Source organism: Aquarana catesbeiana, linkage group LG01, assembly GCF_042186555.1.
Source record: "Aquarana catesbeiana isolate 2022-GZ linkage group LG01, ASM4218655v1, whole genome shotgun sequence".
NCBI lineage: Eukaryota > Metazoa > Chordata > Amphibia > Anura > Ranidae > Aquarana > Aquarana catesbeiana.
The window spans coordinates 188,103,782-188,127,157 of record NC_133324.1 but is presented as its reverse complement, the minus strand read 5'-3'; the positions used below and the strand labels follow the sequence as shown (position 1 = coordinate 188,127,157).

Here is a 23,376-nt window from a genome sequence, read left to right as displayed (position 1 = left end):
CCACCACTGTAACCCTCTTCTCATCTGGCCCAACACTGAATCCCCCCTGCTTATCTGTCCCACCACTGTAACACCCTGCTTGTCTGTCCCACTGCGGAACCCCCTTCTTATCCCTCCCACCACTGTAAGCTGTCAGTGTTGGAGGAGGGCAAATCCAAAGGTAGGTGTTATGTATACTTGTACTTTGTTGTAAGAGCTGCCTACCTTCAGCCATGCTATAGTTCTGCTTTATGAAACTGCAGCCATCGGCTGTAAGTTAGCAGTTGATTCACATTGCCTTTTCCATGATCAAATCCCCTCGCTCGAAGCAGGTTTTAAAACACTGAATACTTTCTAATTGGAAAATTGTGTAATACTGATCCATTTGTGGGCTCCAACTGTAAAAAAGATAACATGCTAGTTTCATAATGTCCATTTCTAAATTATACACCAGACAGGCATTATGTGTATAATACTGCAGAACATAGGTGTATAAATTAAAGAATAAGCACATATGTGAAAAGGTCCAAAGAAATGTTTATTGGATCTGCAAATTCTTGTACTTATGAAAATTTGGCATATAAAATGTTCTGCATTGTTACAAGACCATATAAAACACTGGATTGATTTTATAAATACTGGTTCTTTGAATCTATCACACAAAAAAGTCTGTATACTGGGAAATAATTCCTCTGTAGATGGTGCAGCCGATTTACTGTATGACGCTGTTCATAATAAAACATATACAAAGATACTGTATATACACAATATTTCACAAAGCCATTAGTATGGCCACTCACAAACATACTTTTCAGCTGAAAGTATTTAGACATAAATTTGAAAAACTTCTATCTCAAATCTTTGCTTTCCTAAAAATAAAAGCAACCATGACACAAAACACTTTTCTTTACAATAAAGCACTTTTCATGTAGTTTAGAACACACAAGCTCTGATTAAATAAGGTCTGCATATGATGCCATGTCTCGTCAAGGTGCGGTGATAACAAAGAAATCTCTTCTAACAGCTTTGGCTGGGCTGAAATGAACCTCAGATGGATCTAGAAAGAATGCACAGGACTTGTTTAAACAAACAAAAAAATCTGAATATGGGACATTAAACAACATAGATAGTTTAGTAATCAATCTCAGGGCACCAATGACATGTTTTCAGGAGAGTGAGGCTTTGGCTATATGCTATACTGTAGTGCAGGGGTTCTCAACCTGGGGGTCGGGACCCCCTCAGGGGTCAAATGATGATTTGCCGGGGGTCACCAAATCCTGGGCTGTTTCTGAAGCCCGCCCTGCTCTCCCAGGCTTTTTGCGGCCGACCTGCAGGGCTGTCCCTGAAACCTGTGGCCGCCCAGCTGAGCTATTCCTGGTGCCCGCAGTCGCCCACTCAGCCTCTTAGCAGCCGTCCATTCAGTTCACGGCATGGCTGGAGGGTAGAGACTAGAGGTGAGCTGACTGGTGAGGAATGTGAAGTGGGGGGGCTGGAGGGGACCCCATCTCCTGATTTTGGCATAGGTGTCACTGCTGTGAGACACCACAAAGTCTGAGACACAGTGAAGCCGGAGACACAGTGAGTAACACTACCTGTGATTATAGTTGCCATTAAAAGTCCCCACTACAGTTCTCAGATCAGCAGATGACCTTAATCAAGAGCACCTAAGTTGGCTGATCAGAACTCCCCCCAGCATTGCCACTCATCCCATTCCCCCCACCAAGGAGTAAGAGAAGGAATAAAAATAGAGAATACATGGAACGGAGTGGAGAAGAGGGGGAGGAACAAAGAAAAAGGGAGAGAGAGAACAATAAAGATGGCTAGAGAGAGGGATGGGGGGAAAAGCAGGAAATTAGGATAGAGAGAGATAAAAGGGAAAGAAAGGAGAACAAAGAGAGAGAGTGGTACATCGTGAAATGTACCATAAGGGGTTTCAATATTGTACGAGTGGAAGGGACTCAGGAAGCGGTAAATGTCCGTGGGTTAAGGGCGCAAATTACATGTCTTGCCTTGGGTGCTGACAACCCACGCTACGAAAAGAATTTTACTGTTAGGGGTCCCCACAACTTGGGAAATTTTATCAAGGGGTCATGGCACTAGAAGGTTGAGAACCACTGCTGTAGTGCAATAACTAAGGATACACTATAATTCTTGTCCATTATTTTAATTCCTCAATTGAGTCCTAACTGCATGAGCTGAAATGTGGCATTTGTGGGCCCGACTAAGTACCCATCCACATTGCTAAAACAAAGAACTGTCAGAACAGGTGGCTGAACTGATATGCAGAAAATATTGTCATTTCTCCAAAGGAGACAAAAAACAAAACAGATTTCCTTTAATCCTGGAAGTTTTCCCATGTGCTGCTGCTTTAAGGGAACCCTGGCACTTCCCATTATCTCATTTTAGCAGACAATTACTTTTAACTGAGCATGATCTAATAGCTCAGCGTTTGCAATGGTCACAGTTTTAGGTTACAAAGTTAAGCTGTTGCAGCTCGTTGGTGCTGCTAATCTTGCTCTATAATCCTCTCCTACAACAACATACCTATAAAAAAATATTAAACATTTGTTATTTTTAAGCTTTTTAACCCACTTTTAGTCCTTAAAATGTGTAGTGGATGGCTTTAAAACATATAACACAACATATACAGAGTAGAAAATAAATCACTTCAATACCGGGCACTTTCACCTCCTTCCTGCCCAGGCCAATTTTCAGTGCACTCTGAATGATTTTGGTGGTATTTAAAAACCACTGGGTTTTTTATTTTTTTGCTAAATTAACAAAAAAAGACCAAACACACATTTTTCTTTGTTTCCGTTATAAACTTTTGCAAATAAATAAATAAATTTCTTCATGAATTTAGGCAAAAATGTATTCTGCTACATTTCTTTGGTGATAATAACCCAAATAAGTGTATTTTATTTAGTATGTAGGAAAGTCATAGAGTCCACAAATTATGATATATATCAAATCAAAAATTGATCAATCCTGATGTACTGACAGTCTATCTCATTTCTTGAAGCCCAAAAATGTCAGGACAGAACAGATATCCCCCAAATGACCTCCAAGGTATTTAGTAAGAGGAATGGCATTTTTTTTTTTAAAGTAGTCATTTGTCATACGTTTTTGGAAAATTAAGAAATTCATTTTTTTTTTTTTTTTACTGTCACCAGTACAGTACAGTACAGTGTCGTCATATAATGGATGCGGTGGTGATCATAGTATACCATAGTAACATTGTACTACTCTGGTAAAGTAATTAGTGGTTTATTTATTTATTTTTACACATTATGTTTGCATCTAGTAATGAATTTCATTGCTATATGCAAGCATTTTACTGAATTAAATCGATTCATTCTGTTTTTGTTGCGATTAGCCACAGCTGATCACATGGCACAGATGGGTTGGGATTGGCCCAGAGTGTACCATGTGATCACACTGACCAATCACAGCTAGCAACACAATTGTATACAATGGAGATGGCTTGAAAGGAAGCCATCTATTATTTACGACAATCATGTGACCTGCCACGATTGGTTACAGTGGTCACATGCCACCGGCAGCGGGCCGGTACAGTGATCAGTCATCAGCTGCAGCCGGTGACAGATCGCACTGCCGCATGATCCGGGAGGAAGTCATATGACGCCCGCCCGGGTCGACGAGAGGTTCTCCTGCTGGCGTCATCTGCCCATACGCCAGGCAGGAAAGGGTTAAACTACATATAATTTCACCATTGTGCTAAGAACATATTTAATATACACATACATGCACTACACAGACATATATAGTGTGTGTGTACACATACATACATGTATAGATTATATGTTGTTAAAAGCCACCCACTACAAAAATTACTGCACAATTAATGCAAAACAACACATTTAAGAAAAAAAACAGGGTTAAACCTTAAAAACAACCAAGGTTTATTATTTAATACAGGTTTGCTGCTGTAGGAGAAGATTATAGAACAAGATTAGCACCAACGGGCTGCAACAGCCTAACTTTGTAAAAGTTTTAACTGGCTGTTACAATGATCCCTCTACCATCAGCCACAAGATAGGTTTCTGTTCACAGAATGGGATTTTGGTTGTTCAACATCCTACAGTATATCTAAACCTAAGAACAAAAATTATTTTACAGCTTACCAGTCCTTAGATGTGGTGGTTTCATTATTTTTAATTTTTCAGGCTACAAAAATTTTTAGCATGTACAGAAACAAACTACCTGCTGATCTTGCCAGAAATGCAGTGTCCTTGCCACTCCATCTGAACTAAACGCAAAGCACAAGCTAGATTATCTTTCTTTCGTGAACTACTTATTCCTTCACCCCTATATGTAATGGAGATGAGAGGAAGACATGCTTGGAGTGCAGCTGGGTAACAACCACCTTGGCACCCTTCAGAGATACAACGGAGGAGTGACTGTAGCCACCACATGGATGTCATTCCTAGGATTACCAGGTGAAAGTAAAGGAAAAAAAAGACTGTTAAAAAAAAAAAAAAAAAACCTAATGGAGTGACCGCTTCTAATAACTGGTAAGCTGCAATATATTTGTTCTTTTGATACTTTTTAACCTAAGTCAATCCCAAACATAATTTTAACATAGCAATTGCAAAAACAGCTAAAAAGAAGATCATTTAAAAAAAAAAAAAAAAACTGAGTCAACAATTACCTTTAGGAATAAAGCAAGGTAAGCCTGGGCAAGCTCAAAATCCCGTTTAATGTCCAGCATTCTGCCAATCATCTTCAAGAAGCTCTGCATTACTTCAACAGAACCCCCGCCTTCTGGAGCCAAGTTCCGAATCTCAGTGTCAATGTTGGAAGGCCCCATCTCCTTTATTGTTTTCAGTGGAATGTCATCTTAGGATAAAAACAATCAATTTATAGATTTGCAAGTTGTTTTTACATCAGTTGTTACTGCATTACTTTGTGCTTTTACAATGAATCATGGCACTAGTTAGGGAATACTTCCATCACTTAGTTTTATTTTTTGAAAAGCACAATTTAAATATAATGCATATAGTTTTGTAAATGTTAACCCTCTTATACGCTGTAAACCTATGGAAAGAAAGAACCTCAGAACCACCCAGCAATCTAGGTAATCCAGCAAATTAGGTAGCTCCTAGTGTCAGCATGATCAGCCTACTCACTTTCTCTTCAGACACAAGGCAAGCACTAACACAAAGCAAGAGCTCTGAAACTGGAAATAATTCTTCCTAACCTTGCTTTTACCAGAAACAATATTAGCAGCGCTAATAAATAGGGTATGTGAGGGCCCTGTATAAAAAGGAACCTCAACAGATCCTATAGTGAATAACAAACATGTAATCATATGCGGTGTTCAATATGAATATTAGTAAACATGAAAAACACAGAGGGAAAGAAATTGGGACTTTTAACGCGCACACATATACGAAAAATAGAAAATATTTATTGAATTAAAAATACATATGTGAAAAAGCACTAAAATCACAGTACATCAGTAACAAATAACAGAAGTAAATTGTCTCTCTACATGTTTCGCCGTTCACGGCTTCTTCAGGAGATCCTGTTACAATAAACCCTGTGTGTATAGACTGATCACGATAATAGAGAAATATACAAATCTACATATGTATTTTTAACCACTTGACGACCGCCTCACGCCGATTTACGTCGGCAAGGTGGCACGGACAGACAAAATCACGTACATATACGTGATTTGCCTTCCGCGGGTGGGGGGTCCGATTGGACCCCCCCCCGGTGCCCGAGGCGGTCGTCTTTTGTCCAGCGGCGATCAGAGGTGAGGGGGAGGCCATCCGTTCGTGGCCCCCCCCTCGCGATCGCCGCCGGCCAATCACATCATTCCTTTGCTGCTGTATGCTAAACAGCAGCAAAGGAAATGATGTCATCTCTCCTTGGCTCGGTAATTTCCGTTCCGGCCCGAGGAGAGAAGACCGGTAAGTGAGTGCACAACACTACACACACAGTAGAACATGCCAGGCACACTAAACACCCCGATCCCCCCCCGATCGCCCCCCCCCCCCCCCCCCGTCACAAACTGACACCAGCAGTTTTTTTTTTTTTTTCTGATTACTGCATTGGTGTCAGTTTGTGACAGTTACAGTGTTGGGACAGTTAGTATTACCCCCCTGTAGGTCTAGGATACCCCCCTAACCCCCCCTAATAAAGTTTTAACCCCTTGATCACCCCGTCACCAGTGTCGCTAAGCGATCATTTTTCTGATCGCTGTATTAGTGTCGCTGGTGACGCTAGTTAGGGACCTAAATATTTAGGTTCGCCGTCAGCGTTTTATAGCGACAGGGACCCCCATATACTACCGAATAAATGTTTTAACCCCTTGATTGCCCCCTAGTTAACCCTTTCACCATTGATCACCGTATAACTGTTACGGGTGACGCTGGTTAGTTTGTTTATTTTTTATAGTGTCAGGGCACCCGCTGTTTATTACCGAATAAAGGTTTAGCCCCCTGATCGCCCGGCGGTGATATGCGTCGCCCCAGGCAGCGTCAGATTAGCGCTAGTACCGCTAACACCCACGCACGCAGCATACGCCTCCCTTAGTGGTATAGTATCTGTACGGATCAATATCTGATCCGATCAGATCTATACTAGCGTCCCCAGCAGTTTAGGGTTCCCAAAAACGCAGTGTTAGCGGGATCAGCCCAGATACCTGCTAGCACCTGCGTTTTGCCCCTCCGCCCAGCCCACCCAAGTGCAGTATCGATCGATCACTGTCACTTACAAAACACTAAACGCATAACTGCAGCGTTCGCAGAGTCAGGCCTGATCCCTGCGATCGCTAACAGTTTTTTTGGTAGCATTTTGGTGAACTGGCAAGCACCAGCCCCAGGCAGCGTCAGGTTAGCGCCAGTAGCGCTAACACCCACGCACGCACCGTACAGCTCCCTTAGTGGTATAGTATCTGATCCGATCAGATCTATACTGCCGTCCCCAGCAGTTTAGGGTTCCCAAAAACGCAGTGTTAGCGGGATCAGCCCAGATACCTGCTAGCACCTGCGTTTTGCCCCTCCGCCCGGCCCAGCCCAGCCCAGCCCACCCAAGTGCAGTATCGATCAATCACGGACACAAAACACTAAATGCATAACTGCAGCGTTCGCAGAGTCAGGCCTGATCCCTGCGATCGCTAACAGTTTTTTTGGTAGTATTTTGGTGAACTGGCAAGCACCAGCCCCAAGCAGCGTCAGATTAGCGCCAGTACCGCTAACACCCACGCACGCACACCTCCCTTAGTGGTATAGTATCTGAACGGATCAATATCTGATTCGATCAGATCTATACTGGTGTCCCCAGCAGTTTAGGGTTCCCAAAAACGCAGTGTTAGCGGGATCAGCCCAGATACCTGCTAGCACCTGCATTTTGCCCCTCCGCCCGGCCCAGCCCACCCAAGTGCAGTATCGATCGATCACTGTCACTTACAAAACACTTAACGCATAACTGCAGCGTTCGCAGAGTCAGGCCTGATCCCTGCGATCGCTAACAGTTTTTTTGGTAGCTTTTTATTGAACTGGCAAGCGCCAGCGGCCTAGTACACCCCGGTCGTAGTCAAACCAGCACTGCAGTAACACTTGGTGACGTGGCGAGTCCCATAAGTGCAGTTCAAGCTGGTGAGATGGCAAGCACAAGTAGTGTCCCGCTGCCACCAAGAAGACAAACACAGGCCCGTCGTGCCCATAGTGCCCTTCCTGCTGCATTCGCCAATCCTAATTGGGAACCCACCGCTTCTGCAGCGCCCGTACTTCCCCCATTCACATCCCCAACCAAATGCAGTCGGCTGCACGAGAGGCATTTTCTTTATGTCCTCCCGAGTACCCCTACCCAACGAACCCCCAAAAAAGCTGTCGTGTCTGCAGCAAGGGCGGATATAGGCGTGACACCCGCTATTATTGTCCCTCCTGTCCTGACAATCCTGGTCTTTGCATTCGTGAATGTTTTGAACGCTACCATTCATTAGTTGAGTATTAGCGTAGGGTACAGCATTGCACAGACTAGGCACACTTTCACAGGGTGTCCCAAGATGCCATCGCATTTTGAGAGACCCGAACCTGGAACCGGTTACAGTTATAAAAGTTAGTTACAAAAAAAGTGTAAAAAAAAAAAAAAATATATATAAAATAAAAAAAAATAGTTGTCGTTTTATTGTTCTCTCTCTCTCTCTCTTCTCTCTCTCTCTTGTTCTGCTCTTTTTTACTGTATTCTATTCTGCAATGTTTTATTGTTATTATGTTTTATCATGTTTGCTTTTCAGGTATGCAATTTTTTATACTTTACCGTTTACTGTGCTTTATTGTTAACCATTTTTTTGTCTTCAGGTACGCCATTCACGACTTTGAATGGTTATACCAGAATGATGCCTGCAGGTTTAGGTATCATCTTGGTATCATTCTTTTCAGCCAGCGGTTGGCTTTCATGTAAAAGCAATCCTAGTGGCTAATTAGCCTCTAGACTGCTTTTACAAGCCGTGGGAGGGAAAGCCCCCCCCCCCCCCCCCCCCGTCTTCCGTGTTTTTCTCTGGCTCTCCTGTCTCAACAGGGAACCTGAGAATGCAGCCGGTGATTCAGCCAGCTGACCATAGAGCTGATCAGAGACCAGAGTGGCTCCAAACATCTCTATGGCCTAAGAAACCGGAAGCTACGAGCATTTTATGACTTAGATTTCGCCGGAAGTAAATAGCGCCATTGGGAAATTGGGGAAGCATTTTATCACACCGATCTTGGTGTCATCAGATGCTTTGAGGGCAGAGGAGAGATCTAGGGTCTAATAGACCCCAATTTTTTCAAAAAAGAGTACCTGTCACTACCTATTGCTATCATAGGGGATATTTACATTCCCCGAGATAACAATAAAAATGATTAAAAAAAAAAAAAAAAAAAAATGAAAGGAACAGTTTAAAAATAAGATAAAAAAGCAAAAAAAATAAGAAAAAAAAAAAAAAAAGCACCCCTGTCGCCCCCTGCTCTCGCGCTAAGGCGAACGCAAGCGGCGGTCTGTCATCAAACATAAACAGCAATTGCACCATGCATGTGAGGTATCGCCGCGAAGGTCAGATCGAGGGCAGTAATTTTTGCAGTAGACCTCCTCTGTAAACCTAAAGTGGTATCCTGTAAAGGCTTTTAAAGGCTTTTAAAAATGTATTTATTTTGTTGCCACTGCACATTTGTGCGCAATTTTAAAGCATGTCATGTTTGGTATCCATGTACTCGGCCTAAGATCATCTTTTTTATTTCATCAAACATTTGGGCAATATAGTGTGTTTTAGTGCATTAAAATTTAAAAAAGTGTGTTTTCTCCCCAAAAAATGCGTTTGAAAAATCGCTGCGCAAATACTGTGTGAAAAAAAAAAAATGAAACACCCACCATTTTAATCTGTAGGGCATTTGCTTTGACAAAAAATATATAATGTTTGGGGGGTTCAAAGTAATTTTTTTGCAAAAAAAAATAACTTTTTCATGTAAACAATGAGTGTCAGAAAGGGCTTTGTCTTCAAGTAGTTAGAAGAGTAGGTGATGTGTGACATAAGCTTCTAAATGTTGTGCATAAAATGCCAGGACAGTTCAAAACCCCCCCAAATGACCCCATTTTGGAAAGCAGACACCCCAAGCTATTTGCTGAGAGGCATGTCAAGTCCATGGAATATTTTATATTGCGACACAAGTTGCGGGAAAGAGAAATTTTTTTTTTTTTTTTTTTTTGCACAAAGTTGTCACTAAATGATATATTGCTCAAACATGCCATGGGAATATGTGAAATTATACCCCAAAATACATTCTGCTGCTTCTCCTGAGTACGGGAATACCACATGTGTGAGACTTTTTGGGAGCCTAGCCGCGTACGGGACCCCGAAAACCAAGCACCGCCTTCAGGCTTTCTAAGGGCGTGAATTTTTGATTTCACTCTTCACTGCCTATCACAGTTTCGGAGGCCATGGAAAGCCCAGGTGGCACAAAACCCCCCCAAATGACCCCATTTTGGAAAGTAGACACCCAAAGCTATTTGCTGAGAGGTATAGTGAGTATTTTGCAGACCTCACTTTTTGTCACAAAGTTTTGAAAATTGAAAAAAGAAAAAAAAAAAGTTTTTTCTTGTCTTTCTTCATTTTCAAAAACAAATGAGAGCTGCAAAATACTCACCATGCCTCTCAGCAAATAGCTTGGGGTGTCTACTTTCCAAAATGGGGTCATTTGGGGGGGGGGTTTGTGCCACCTGGGCATTCCATGGCCTCCGAAACTGTGATAGGCAGTAAAGAGTGAAATCAAAAATTTTCACCCTTAGAAATCCTGAAGGCGGTGCTTGGTTTTCGGGGCCCCGTACGCGGCTAGGCTCCCAAAAAGTCCCACACATGTGGTATCCCCATACTCAGGAGAAGCAGCTAAATGTATTTTGGGGTGCAATTCCACATATGCCCATGGCCTGTGTGAGCAATATATCATTTAGTGACAACTTTGTGCAAAAAAAAAAAAAAAAAAAAAAAAGTGTCACTTTCCCGCAACTTGTGTCAAAATATAAAATATTCCATGGACTCAATATGCCTCTCAGCAAATAGCTTGGGGTTTCTACTTTCCAAAATGGGGTCATTTGGGGGGGTTTTGTGCCACCTGGGCTTTCCATGGCCTCCGAAACTGTGATAGGCAGTGAAGAGTGAAATCAAAAATTTACGCCCTTAGAAAGCCTGAAGGCAGTGCTTGGTTTTCGGGGTCCCGTACGCGGCTAGGCTCCCAAAAAGTCTCACACATGTGGTATCCCCATACTCAGGAGAAGCAGCTGAATGTATTTTGGGGTGTAATGTCACATATTTCCATGGCATGTTTGAGCAATATATCATTTAGTGACAACTTTGTGCAAAAAAAAATGTGTCTTTTTCCCGCAACTTGTGTCACAATATAAAATATTCCATGGACTCGACATGCCTCTTAGAAAATAGCTTGGGGTGTCTACTTTCCAAAATGGGGTCATTTGGGGGGGGGTTTGAACTGTCCTGGCATTTTATGCACAACATTTACAACATTTAGAAGCTTATGTCACACATCACCCACTCTTCTAACAACTTGAAGACAAAGCCCTTTCTGACACTATTTGTTTACATGAAAAAATAATTTTTTTTTGCAAGAAAATCACTTGGAACCCCCAAACATTATATATTTTTTTTAAAACCAAAGGCCCTACAGATTAAAATGGTGGGTGTGTCATTTTTTTTTTTCACACAGTATTTGCGCAGCGATTTTTCAAACGCATTTTTTTGGGAAAAAACACACTTTTTTAAAATTTTAATGCACTAAAACACACTATATTGCCCAAATGTTTGATGAAATAAAAAAGATGATCTTAGGCCGAGTACATGGATACCAAACATGACATACTTTAAAATTGCGCACAAACGTGCAGTGGCGACAAACTACATACATTTTTAAAAGCCTTTACAGGTTACTACCTTAGATTTACAGAGGAGGTCTACTGCTAAAATTACTGCCCTCGATCTGACCTTCGCGGTGATACCTCACATGCATGGTGCAATTGCTGTTTACATTTGACGCAGATGCTTGCGTTCGCCTTTGCGTGAGAGCAGGGGGGGACAGGGGTGCTTTTTTTTTTTTTTTGCTTTTTTATCTTATTTTAAAACTGTTCTTCATTTTTTTTTTTTTTTTTTTTATTGTTATGTCAGGGAATGTAAATATCCCCTATGATAGCAACAGTTAGTGACAGGTACTCTTTTTTGAAAAAAATGGGGTCTATTAGACCCTAGATCTTTCCTCTGCCCTCAAAGCATCTGACCACACCAATATTGGTGTGATAAAATGCTTTCCCAATGGCGCTGTTTACATCCGGCGAAATCTAAGTCATGAAATGCTCGTAGCTTCCGGTTTCTAAGGCCATAGAGATGATTGGAGCCATTCTGGTCTCTGATCAGCTCTATGGTCAGCTGGCGGAATCACTGGCTGCATTTTCAGGTTCCCTGTTGGGACAGGAGAGCCAGAGAAAAACATGGAAGACGGTGGGAGGGGGACATTCCCTCCCGCTGCTTGTAAAAGCAGTCTAGAGGCTAATTAGCCGCTAAGATTGCTTTTACATGAAAGCCGACCGCTGGCTGAAAAGAATGATACCAAGGTGATACCTAAACCTGCAGGCATCATTCTGGTATAACCACTCAAAGTCCAGCAACATACCAGTACGTTGCTGGTCCTTGTTGGGCATATATTGTAATCTTTTTTTTTTCATGCAGCCTGTGGGCTGAACAAAAAAAAAAAAAAAGAAGATTGATTGGTGGGTATGCCCACCATAAGAATACCTCCCTTCATCCACCCACTTCTAATGATGGGCATACATGCACCATTTATATATGCCGAAGCATGGGGGCATCCACCCTAAAAGTTAGGAGCAAATCGCTCCTCCGCCCCTGCTGCACCAATGCTTTGGCATATATCACCTCCGCTGGAGTCACGGCTTTATATATCGTGGGAGCAAACGCTGTTGCTGTCAAGATAAATGTCAAGATAAATAAATCCGCGCTGCAGCTGAATGGCGTACCCGAAAACAAAAAAAATGGTTAAACAATAAAACACAGTTAACAGTAAAGTATAAAAAATTGCAAACCTGAAAAGCAAGAATGATAAAACATAATAACAATAAAACATTGCAGAATAGAATACAGTAAAAAAGAGCAGAACAAGAGAGAGAGAATAGAGAGAGAGAGAGAACAATAAAACGACAACTATTTTTTTTTATTTTATATATATATATTTTTTTTTTTATACTTTTTTTGTAACTAACTTTTATAACGGTAACCGGTTCCAGGTTCGGGTCTCTAAAAATGCGATGGCATCTTGGGAGACCCTGTGAAAGTGTGCCTAGTCTGTGCAATGCTGTACCCTACGCTAATACTCAACTAATGAATGGTAGCGTTCAAAACATTCACCAATGCAAAGACCAGGATTGTCAGGACAGGAGGGACAATAATAGCGGGTGTCACGCCTATAGCCGCGCTTGCTGCAGACACGACATCTTTTTTGGGGGGGTTCGTTGGGTAGGGGTACTCGGGAGGACATAAAGAAAATGCCTCTCATGCAGCCGACTGCATTTGGTTGGGGATGTGAATGGGGGAAGTACAGGCGCTGCAGAAGCGGTGGGTTCCCAATTAGGATTGGCGAATGCAGCAGGAAGGGCACTATGGGCACGACGGGCCTGTGTTTGTCTTTTTGGTGGCAGTGGGACACTACTTGTGCTTGCCACCTCACCAGCTTGAACTGCACTTATGGGACTCGCCACGTCACCAAGTGTTACTGCAGTGCTGGTTTGACTACGACCAGGGTGTACTAGGCCGCTGGCGCTTGCCAGTTCAATAAAAAGCTACCAAAAAAAACTGTTAGCAATCGCAGGGATCAGGCCTGACTCTGCGAACACTGCAGTTATGCGTTTAGTGTTTTGTAAGTGACAGTGATCGATCGATACTGCACTTGGGTGGGCTGAGCTGGGCCGGGCGGAGGGGCAAAATGCAGGTGCTAGCAGGTATCTGGGCTGATCCCGCTAACACTGCGTTTTTGGGAACCCTAAACTGCTGGGGACGCTAGTATAGATCTGATCGGATCAGATATTGATCCGTTCAGATACTATACCACTAAGGGAGGTGTACGGTGCGTGCGTGGGTGTTAGCGGTACTGGCGCTAATCTGACGCTGCTTGGGGCTGGTGCTTGCCAGTTCACCAAAATACTACCAAAAAAACTGTTAGCGATCGCAGGGATCAGGCCTGACTCTGCAAACGCTGCAGTTATGCATTTAGTGTTTTGTAAGTGTCAGTGATCGATCGATACTGCACTTGGGTGGGCTGGGCTGGGCCGGGCGGAGGGGCAAAACGCAGGTGCTAGCAGGTATCTGGGCTGATCCCGCTAACACTGCGTTTTTGGGAACCCTAAACTGCTGGGGACGCTAGTATAGATCTGATCGGATCAGATATTGATCCGTTCAGATACTATACCACTAAGGGAGGTGTACGGTGTGTGCGTGGGTGTTAGCGCTACTGGCGCTAACCTGACGCTGCCTGGGGCGACGCATATCACCGCCGGGCGATCAGGGGGCTAAACCTTTATTCGGTAATAAACGGCGGGTGCCCTGACACTAAAAAAAATAAACAAACTAACCAGCGTCACCCGTAACACTTATACGGTGATCAGTGGTGAAAGGGTTAACTAGGGGCCATCAAGGGGTTAAAACATTTATTAGGTAGTATATGGGGGTCCCTGACGCTATAAAACGCTGACGGCGAACCTAAATATTTAGGTCCCTAACTAGCATCACCAGCGACACTAATACAGCGATCAGAAAAATGATCGCTTAGCGACACTGGTGACGGGGGGTGATCAAGGGGTTAAAACTTTATTAGGGGGGGTTAGGGGGGTATCCTAGACCTAAAGGGGGCTAATATTCACTGTTCCAACACTGTAACTGTCACAAACTGACACCAATGCAGTAAACAGAAAAAAAAAAAAAAAAACTGCTGGTGTCAGTTTGTGACAGGGAGGGGGGGGTTGATTGGGGGGTGATCGGGGGGCGATCGGGGTGTTTTTTGTGCCTGGCATGTTCTATTGTGTTGTGTAGTGTTGGTGCACTCACAGTGAAGTCTTCTCTCCTCGGCGCTGCAACGGAATACCGAGCCGAGGAGAGATGACATCATTTCCTTTGCTGCTGTTTAGCATACAGCAGCAAAGGAAGTGATCTGATTGGCCGGCGGCGATCGCGAGGGGGGGGGGCCACGAACGGATGGTCTCCCCCTCACCTCTGATCGCCGCTGGACAAAAGACGACCGCCTCGGGCACCGGGGGGGGGGGGTCCGATCGGACCCCCCACCCGCGGAAGGCAAATCACGTATATATACGTGATTTTGCCTGTCCGTGCCACCTTGCCGACGTAAATCGGCGTGAGGCGGTCGTCAAGTGGTTAAATGGTTAATGATATGTATATTATGTTAATGGTGGTGTACTGTCCCTTTAAATATGTGAAGGAAGGTATCCAGGTCGGATCCAATGGGATTTCAGGAAATGTTCTGGAGTTTCCCTTGGGAGGTGTTAAAAGGGCTACAGAGGGTCTCCTCTTCCTCTTGCAGCAGCCAGGACCACGAGTGAAAGAGCTCCCTCCCTCCCTCTCTGTAGCATGCATTTTGTGTGGTTGGGTCACCATGGAATCCGGGGGGGGACATGTTTTTTGGTTAATAAAGTTTAAACTGCCCGAGTTCTGAAAACTGGGCAAAAGTCTGCTATGTTTTTATTTCATCCAAAGTTTGGATTAATATTGTTGTGGTTATGAAATTGTAAACCAATAAAGTGCGGCGGCCATTTTCTGCCAAACACTGTTTGTTTGTGTTATTAGACTATATGGCTGTATCGGGGGGGTATAAGGCGGGGGGTGTGGCCTGTGGTCCCATTAACCCTTCTGATTACTTCCGAAACATTTAAAGTTTTAGAAGTCTTCCATGCTGAGGTTATTGTCAACCTCGCTGCTATGAGAATAGGGGACACTATAGTTTTGTACTGTATGGGAAAGGAGTCTATTGTAAGACCTAGCAGAGCCAAGTGTGGCAATGCGGTGGTCAGTATACCAGTAACTTGGGAAATGAACGAGAATACCGAGTTCCAGAAACTCTTAAGGGATTTATATGTCCACAAAATGTGTAATAAGTTGCCAATACTGCCACACTGTCGCCAGCAAAAAAGGAGACGCATCTGAGTGCCTTTAGGGAGTTTGAACGGTGTAAGATAACTTCTATAAAGTATTTTTAGGGAATTATCCCAAAGATAATTGGGATAATAGGATATAGGATATACTTATATTGTTAGTTAAAGCATGTTGCCACTCCCTTGCTGAGAAGGATTTGAAGAAATCTCTTTCCCAGTTGAGCAATTTTGGAGATTTTGTGAAAGGTTCTGACTGTTGGAAGTAGTTGTAGAACCAAGAGATGCCTACTTTGCTAGGGTTCTGCTGATTTAGATATTGCCATAGTTTGGCGCCCATGTTAATACCTAATGAAGGGTGTGTACGGTGAAAATTACATAGTCATAGGTAGGAGTAGTCAAGGGTGCTTACTGATTGCTCTGTGAGGTCTCTATAGGTGATAAGTCCTTTTCTAAGCCATAATGAGACATTTAATGAAGACAACAGATGCTCGTAGGCTCTCAAGGGGATGTCCAAGATTACTCATGGGTTTTTAGTTGTTTTTTCCTTCTAATTAAGAGGGCTGGGCTGGAAGGGAGCATGTGTCTTTTAGAAACATGCCATGACACTGCAGTGAGAGGCGTGCCTCCACTGCAACATTTTTAGTGAACAGCTGGGGCTAATGGTACTTTACCATTGGTCCAAGGCTCCAAGCTGTCCTTTGAGCTCAGTGCCTCTGACAAGAAGTGAGGAGAGGCACTGTGAGCTCATCCTCTCAGTCTGCTGCAAACAGAGTGTTCCAGCTTGGATTTAAACTGGCCACTCTGTATTTAGCTTCTGACAGGCTGTGCAAGAAGCCCTGTATCTCCGGAACCATAGGTCCTAGGAGCCCCAAATTTTGGGGTATCCATGACCCTCGAAACTCGATCGTTTTTTTTTCTTTTGTGATTTTTTTCTTTTGGCAAATGGGCGTATCTTAAGGTAAGGGGCCTGGTGCTGCAGCTCCAATAGCCCCTATGTTAATCTGGCACTGGTGGAAAGACTTGAAAATTGCTGTTCACAGACACTCTCCATCCAATCTGACAGAGCTTGAGCTATTTTGCAAAGAAGAATGGGCAAACAAAAATGTCACTCTCAAGATGTGCAAAGCTGGTGGAGACATACCCAAAAAGACTTGCAGCTGTAATTGCAGTAAAAGGTGGTTCGACAAAGTGTTGGGCTAAATACAAATGCATGCCACACTTTTCACATATTTATTTGTAAAATATTTTGAAACTATCACATAAAATCCCAATAAAATACATTCACATTTTTGGTTGTAACATGACAAAATGTGCAAAATTTTAAGGGGTATGAATACTTGTACACTGTATAATATTGGACCTTACAAAATATAGGAATAGTTGTGATTATGATACCTGTAGAAACCAGTTTTGACTTTTCATCAACTTTGTGCACAGAAACACGCAGGCTGTAGAACGAAAAATTAGGAAGACAGCTACAGATTATCAGTAGGTTGCTCTTATAGGAACTGTTGTGTTTATACATTATATATTTTCTACAAGCTCTGCAGAGAAGCTTGTAAGATTTTTTTTTTCTGGGGTATCTTGGAGCAGTCTGTGTAAAAGCTAGCCACATGCTGTGGAGGGTTTTTTTTTTTATTTAAAAATTCAGTTTAAGTGGCACAGCAGGAATATATGCAGGGAAATTCAGAGGCTTGTCTTTTATCTTTACTTGATCCCACAAAGCTTCTCAGATACGCAAACTGAATTTTTTGTACATTGGTTTCCAAGAGAACAAGAAAACGACAACTATTTTTGTTTTTTCTATTTTATATATTTTTTGTGTTTTTTTTTTTTCTTTTTACACTTTGTTTTGTAACTGTAACTTTTATAACCGTAACCGGTTCCAGGTTCGGGTCTCTCAAAATGCGATGGCATCTTGGGAGACCCTGTGAAAGTGTGCCTAGTCTGTGCAATGCTGTACCCTATGCTAATACTCAACTAGTGTATGGTAGCGTTCAAAACATTCACCAGTGCAAAGACCAGGATTGTCAGGACAGGAGGGACAATAATAGCGGGTGTCACGACTATATCCGCGCTTGCTGCAGACACGACATCTTTTTGGGGGGGTTCGTTGGGTAGGGGTACTCGGGAGGACATGTGTTACTGCAGTGCTGGTTTGACTACGACCGGGGTGTACTAGGCAGCTGGTGCTTGCCAGTTCACCAAAACGCTACCAAAAAAACTGTTAACAATCGCAGGGATCAGGCCTGACTCTGCGAATGCTGCAGTTATGCGTTTAGTGTTTTGTAAGTGACAGTGATCGATCGATACTGCACTTGGGTGGGCTGGGCAGAGGGGCAAAACGCAGGTGCTAGCAGGTTATCTGGGCTGATCCCGCTAACACTGCGTTTTTGGGAACCCTAAACTGCTGGGGACGCTAGTATAAATCTGATCAGATCAGATATTGATCCGTTCAGATACTATACCACTAAGGGAGGCGTATGGTATGTGGGTGTTATCGCTACTGGCACTAACCTGACGCTGCCTGGGGCTGGTGCTTGCTAGTTCACCAAAACGCTACCAAAAAAACTGTTAGCGATCGCAGGGATCAGGCCTGACTCTGCGAACGCTGCAGTTACGCGTTTAGTGTTTTGTAAGTGACAGTGATCGATCGATACTGCACTTGGGTGGGCTGGGCTGGGTGGAGGGGCAAAACGCAGGTGCTAGCAGGTATCTGGGCTGATCCCACCCAGATACGCTAGTATAGATCTGATCGGATCAGATATTGATCCGTTCAGATACTATACCACTAAGGGAGGTGTATGCTGCGTGCGTGGGTGTTAGCGGTACTGGCGCTAACCTGACGCTGCCTGGGGCGACGCAGACCCTAAAACCTAAGTTATATCACCGGCGGGCGATCAGGGGGCTAAACCTTTATTAGGTAATAAACGGCGGGTGCCCTGACACTATAAAAAATAAACTAACTGACCAGCGTCACCCGTAACAGTTATACGGTGATCACTGGTGAAAGGGTTAACTAGGGGGCAATCAAACCTTTATTAGGTAGTATATGAGGGGTCCCTGACGCTATAAAAAGCTGACGGCGAACCTAAATACTTATCTCCCTAACTAGCGTCACCATTGACACTAATACAGCGATCAGAAAAATGATCGCTTAGTGACACTGGCGACGGGGGGTGATCACGGGGTTAAAACTTTACTAGGGGGGGTTAGGGGGGTACCCTAGACCTAAAGAGGGCTACCACTAACTGCCCTACCACTTCTGTCACAAACTGACACCAATGCACTGCTTGGTGTCACTGTGATTGGGGGGGGGGGGTGATTAGTGGGTGATGGGGGGTGTAAAGTATGCCTGATGCGTTTTACTGTGTGTGTGTTGCGTTGGTGCACTTACTCAGATGTCTTCTCTCCTCAGCGCTGGAATGGAAAATACCGAGCCGAGGAGCGATGACATCCCTTCCTCTGCCGCTGTTTACTATACAGCAGCAGAGGAAGAATCTCATTCGTTGGGAGCGATCGCGAGGGAGTGGCCATGAATGAGTGGTCTCCCCCTCAGCCTAGATAGCTCCCCTAACGAAGCCGACCGCCTCGGGCCTGCGGGAGGCAGATCACGTACCAGGTACGTGATTTTGCCTGCCCGTGCCATTCTGCCGCAGTATATCTGCGTTAGGCGGTCGGCAAGTGGTTAACTCAGGTGCTATCCATTTCTTCTGATCATCCTTGAGATGGTTCTACACCTTCATTTGCGTCCAGCTGTTTGATTATACTGATTGGACTTGATTAGGAAAGCCACACACCTGTCTATATAGGACCTTACAGCTCACAGTGCATGTCAGAGCAAATGAGAATCATGAGGTCAAAAGGAACTGCCTGAAGAGCTCAGAGACAGAATTGTGGCAAGGCACAGATCTGGCCAAGGTTACAAAAAAAAAAAATTCTGCTGCACTTAAGGTTCCTAAGAGCACAGTGGCCTCCACAATCCTTAAATGGAAGACTTTTGGGACGACCAGAACCCTTCCTACAGCTGGCCGTCCAGCCAAACTGAGCTATCGGGGGAGAAGAGCCTTGGTGAGAGAGGTAAAGAAGAACCCAAAGATCACTGTGGCTGAGCTACAGAGATGCAGTCGGGAGATGGGAAAAAGTTGTAGAAAGTCAACCATCACTGCAGCCCTCCACCAGTCGGGGCTTTATGGCAAAGTGGCCCGACGGAAGCCTCTCCTCAGTGCAAGACACATGAAAGCCCACATGGAGTTTGCTAAAAAAAAAAAAAAACCACCCGAAGGACTCCAAGATTGTGAGAAATAAGATTCTCTGGTCTGATGAGACCAAGATAGAACTTTTTGGCCTTAATTCTAAGCGGTATGTGTGGAGAAAACCAGGCACTGCTCATCACTTGTCCAATACAGTCCCAACAGTGAAGCATGGTGGTGGCAGCATCATGCTGTGGGGGGTGTTTTTCAGCTGCAGGGACAGGACGACTGGTTGCAATTGAGGGAAAAATGAATGCAGCCAAGTACAGGGATATCCTGGACGGAAACCTTCTCCAGAGTGCTCAGGACCTCAGACTGCGCCGAAGGTTTACCTTACAACAAGACAATGACCCTAAGCAAACAGCTAAAATAACGAAGGAGTGGCTTCACAACAACTCCGCGACTATTCTTGAACGGCCCAGCCAGAGCCCTGACTTAAACCCAATTGAGCATCTCTGGAGAGACCTAAAAATGGCTGTCCACCAACGTTTACCATCCAACTTTACAGAACTAGAGAGGATCGGCAAGAAGGAATGGCAGAGGATCCCCAAATCCAGGTGTGAAAAACTTGCAAGTTTTTCCCCAAAAAGACTCATGGCTGTATTAGATCAAAAGGATGCTTCTACTAAATACTGAGCAAAGGGTCTGAATACTTAGGACCATGTGATATTTCAGTTTTTCTTTTTTAATAAATCTGCAAAAATGTCAACAATTCTGTGTTTTTCTGTCAATATAGGGTGCTGTGTGTACATTACTGAGGAAAAAATTTTACTTAAATGATTTTAGCAAATGGCTGCAATATAACAAAGAGTGAAAAATTTAAGGGGGTCTGAATACTTTCCGTCCCCACTGTATATCATGCCAACTCATGATGTTTATTAATAATCATATTGAGCACCGCATATGATTACAGGTTATATTGGTTATTCACTATAGGATTTGTGGAGGTTCCTTTTATACAGGGCCCTCACACACCCTATTTATTAGCGCTGCACAATATTGTTACTGAGCTTAGCACAAATTGTTCTTTGTGGTGTTAGCTGCTTTAATTTTGTTATTTGGATTCCAGAGCAGTTCTATTTTTGATTTTTTTTTTAACTTTTACCAGAACAGGGTCTGGAAAGTGCCCTACTTGGAAACCCAATGCTGGAGGGCCAATTTAAGGCTAGTCCCACAACTCTCAGGCTAGCAGTTCAATCCAATATTCCAACTAAGCTGAGGAAGGTCATGCTGGATAACTGCAATCAAAGAGACCAGCTTAAGCAACAAAGCAGCCTTGGTTTAAGAAAAAAAGAAATGCTAGCAAAAGAAGATTACATCAGAGTCTAAGTACAGAAACCTACAGTTTTGTTTGCTAGTGCACAGTCTTCATTTTAAGCAGCAGTGTAACCTTATGGTGAAAGGCTTCCTGTGTCCCTCAATGGATGAGAAAGAAATCTGGATCATCGGATCCATAATGTTGGATGAAATGTGAATCTCATAGCTGAGTGGAACACGAACACATTGTATTATCAACATGGGTTAAGGGCTGAAGTTATAAGGAAGCAATGTTCTTGCATATAAGGGTCTATTTTAGAAGGCCAAGAACAGAAATACCAGAGACTATTGAGATTAATTGTTTTATTCCACTGGATGTCTAGATATTCTTCAAATGATAGGGTTCTGTACCATAAAATGCATCAGTGGATGTCAAGGATCTATGGCCCATGAAGCCCGAGTTTTGTAAAAAAAAAGGTTAGAATATACTTAAGAGTAACATTCTGGATTTTTTATGAAAGAATTTAAACTTATACGTCCTATACTATAGACAGGCAACTATTTATTTTAATTTCAGCTAGCTAGATGGAATTGAGACTTACAGTTTTGGTGATCAAGGGCTTCTTCAAGCTGGACACAGAAAGTAGATTTCTGTTCAAGAACTCCAAGATTCAAAATTTTAGACTAAAAATAAAACATACATTTCAGTCCACCTTACCAAACAAAATGTCATCCACAGAATTTACTTTACAGACATAATTATAATTCTTCACACAGTGTCTAATATCTGTATGCCTCTGTAAAAATAAAGACCATATCATCGTCTTCAAAGGTTCATGTAAAATAGAGTTCTAGATATCTACTGGATTATAACAGGGTACTTCTGTGATCACACTAAAAAGCAGTTCTGTTTATAAAAGAAAAAAAAAAAAGTCTTATAAAAAGGCAAACTATACTGATTAGCTAGCTGGTTGCAAGGAGGGTATAGCCCATATGTGAAATATTAAAGCTCCAAGAGCCAGATTCTTGAAGCTGAGATACAGTGAGGAAGAGGATCATTTTATCCCCTGCAAATTTTGTAAGTTTGCCCACTTACAAAGAAATGAAGTGTCTATAATTATTATCATAAGTGCATTTTAAATGACAGACACAGAATATCAACCAAAAATCCAGAAAAAATACATGATACAAATGTTATAAATTGAGTTGCAGTCCAGTGAGTAAAATAAGTATTTGATCCCCTACCAACCAACAATAACTCTGGCTCCCACAGACAGGCTACAGTATGTGCTACACAGATTAGTCCTGTCAATTAAAGGTGCTCCTAACGAAAACTCGTTATGTGCATAAAAAAAAAAAAAAAAAAAAGACATCTGTCCACAGAAGCTTTCTTCCATTCAAACCTCACGATCATGAGCAAGACCAAAGAGCTGTCAAAGGACATCAGGGACAAGATTGTAGACCGGCAGAAGGCTAGAATGGGCTACAAGATCATCATCAAGAAGCTTGGTGAGAAGGAGCTTGAGCAAAGGGTTGAGCGATTATTCGCAAATGGAAGAAATACAAAATAACCATCAATCGCCCTCAGTTTGGAGCTCCATGCAAGATTTCGCCTCATGTGGTAAGGATGATCATGAGAAAAGTGAGGGATCAGCCAAGAACTATATGGGAAAAGCTTGTGAATTATCTCAAGCCAGTTGGGACCACAGTCCCCAAACAAGCCATTGGTAACACAATACGCCGCCATGGATTAAAATCCTGCAGCGCCCGCAAGGTCCCCCTCCTCAAGAAGGCACATGTACAGGCCCGTCTGAAAGTTTGCCAATGAACATCTAAAGGATTCAGAAAAGCATTGGGATAAAGTGCTGTGGTCAGAGGAGACCAAAATTTTACTCTATGGCATTAACTTGACAGTCAAGCACGGAGGTGGAAACATTATTCTTTGGGGCTGTTTCTCTGCTAAAGGTACAGGCCGAATTTGCTGCATTGAGGGGCCAATGGACGGGGTCACGTATTGTAAAATCTTGGACGAGAACCTTCTTCCTATAGAAGATGGGTCGTGGATGGGTCTTCCAGCATGACACTGACCCAAATCATACCACTAAGGAAACAAAGGAGTGGCTCAAGAAGAAGCACATTAAGGTCATGGAGTGGCCTAACCAGTCTCCAGACCTTAATCCTATAGAAAAGTTATAGGAGGGAGCAG

The 23,376-nt window shown here is 43.2% G+C and overlaps 1 protein-coding gene across 1 annotated transcript in view; it reads right to left on the bottom strand.

Moving 5' to 3' along the window:
* Positions 1–499: 499 nt before the first annotated feature.
* WDR36 (WD repeat domain 36) overlaps positions 500–23,376 on the bottom strand; it is a 142,850-nt gene continuing 119,973 nt past the window's right edge. The window contains exons 21-23 of the mRNA XM_073624607.1: positions 21,773–21,854; positions 4,652–4,839; positions 500–1,036 (exon numbers count right to left, since the gene is read on the bottom strand). Of these exons, the coding sequence (XP_073480708.1) occupies positions 887–1,036; positions 4,652–4,839; positions 21,773–21,854 (420 nt within the window). The 3' untranslated portion in view covers positions 500–886. The remainder of the gene's footprint in view (positions 1,037–4,651; positions 4,840–21,772; positions 21,855–23,376) is intronic.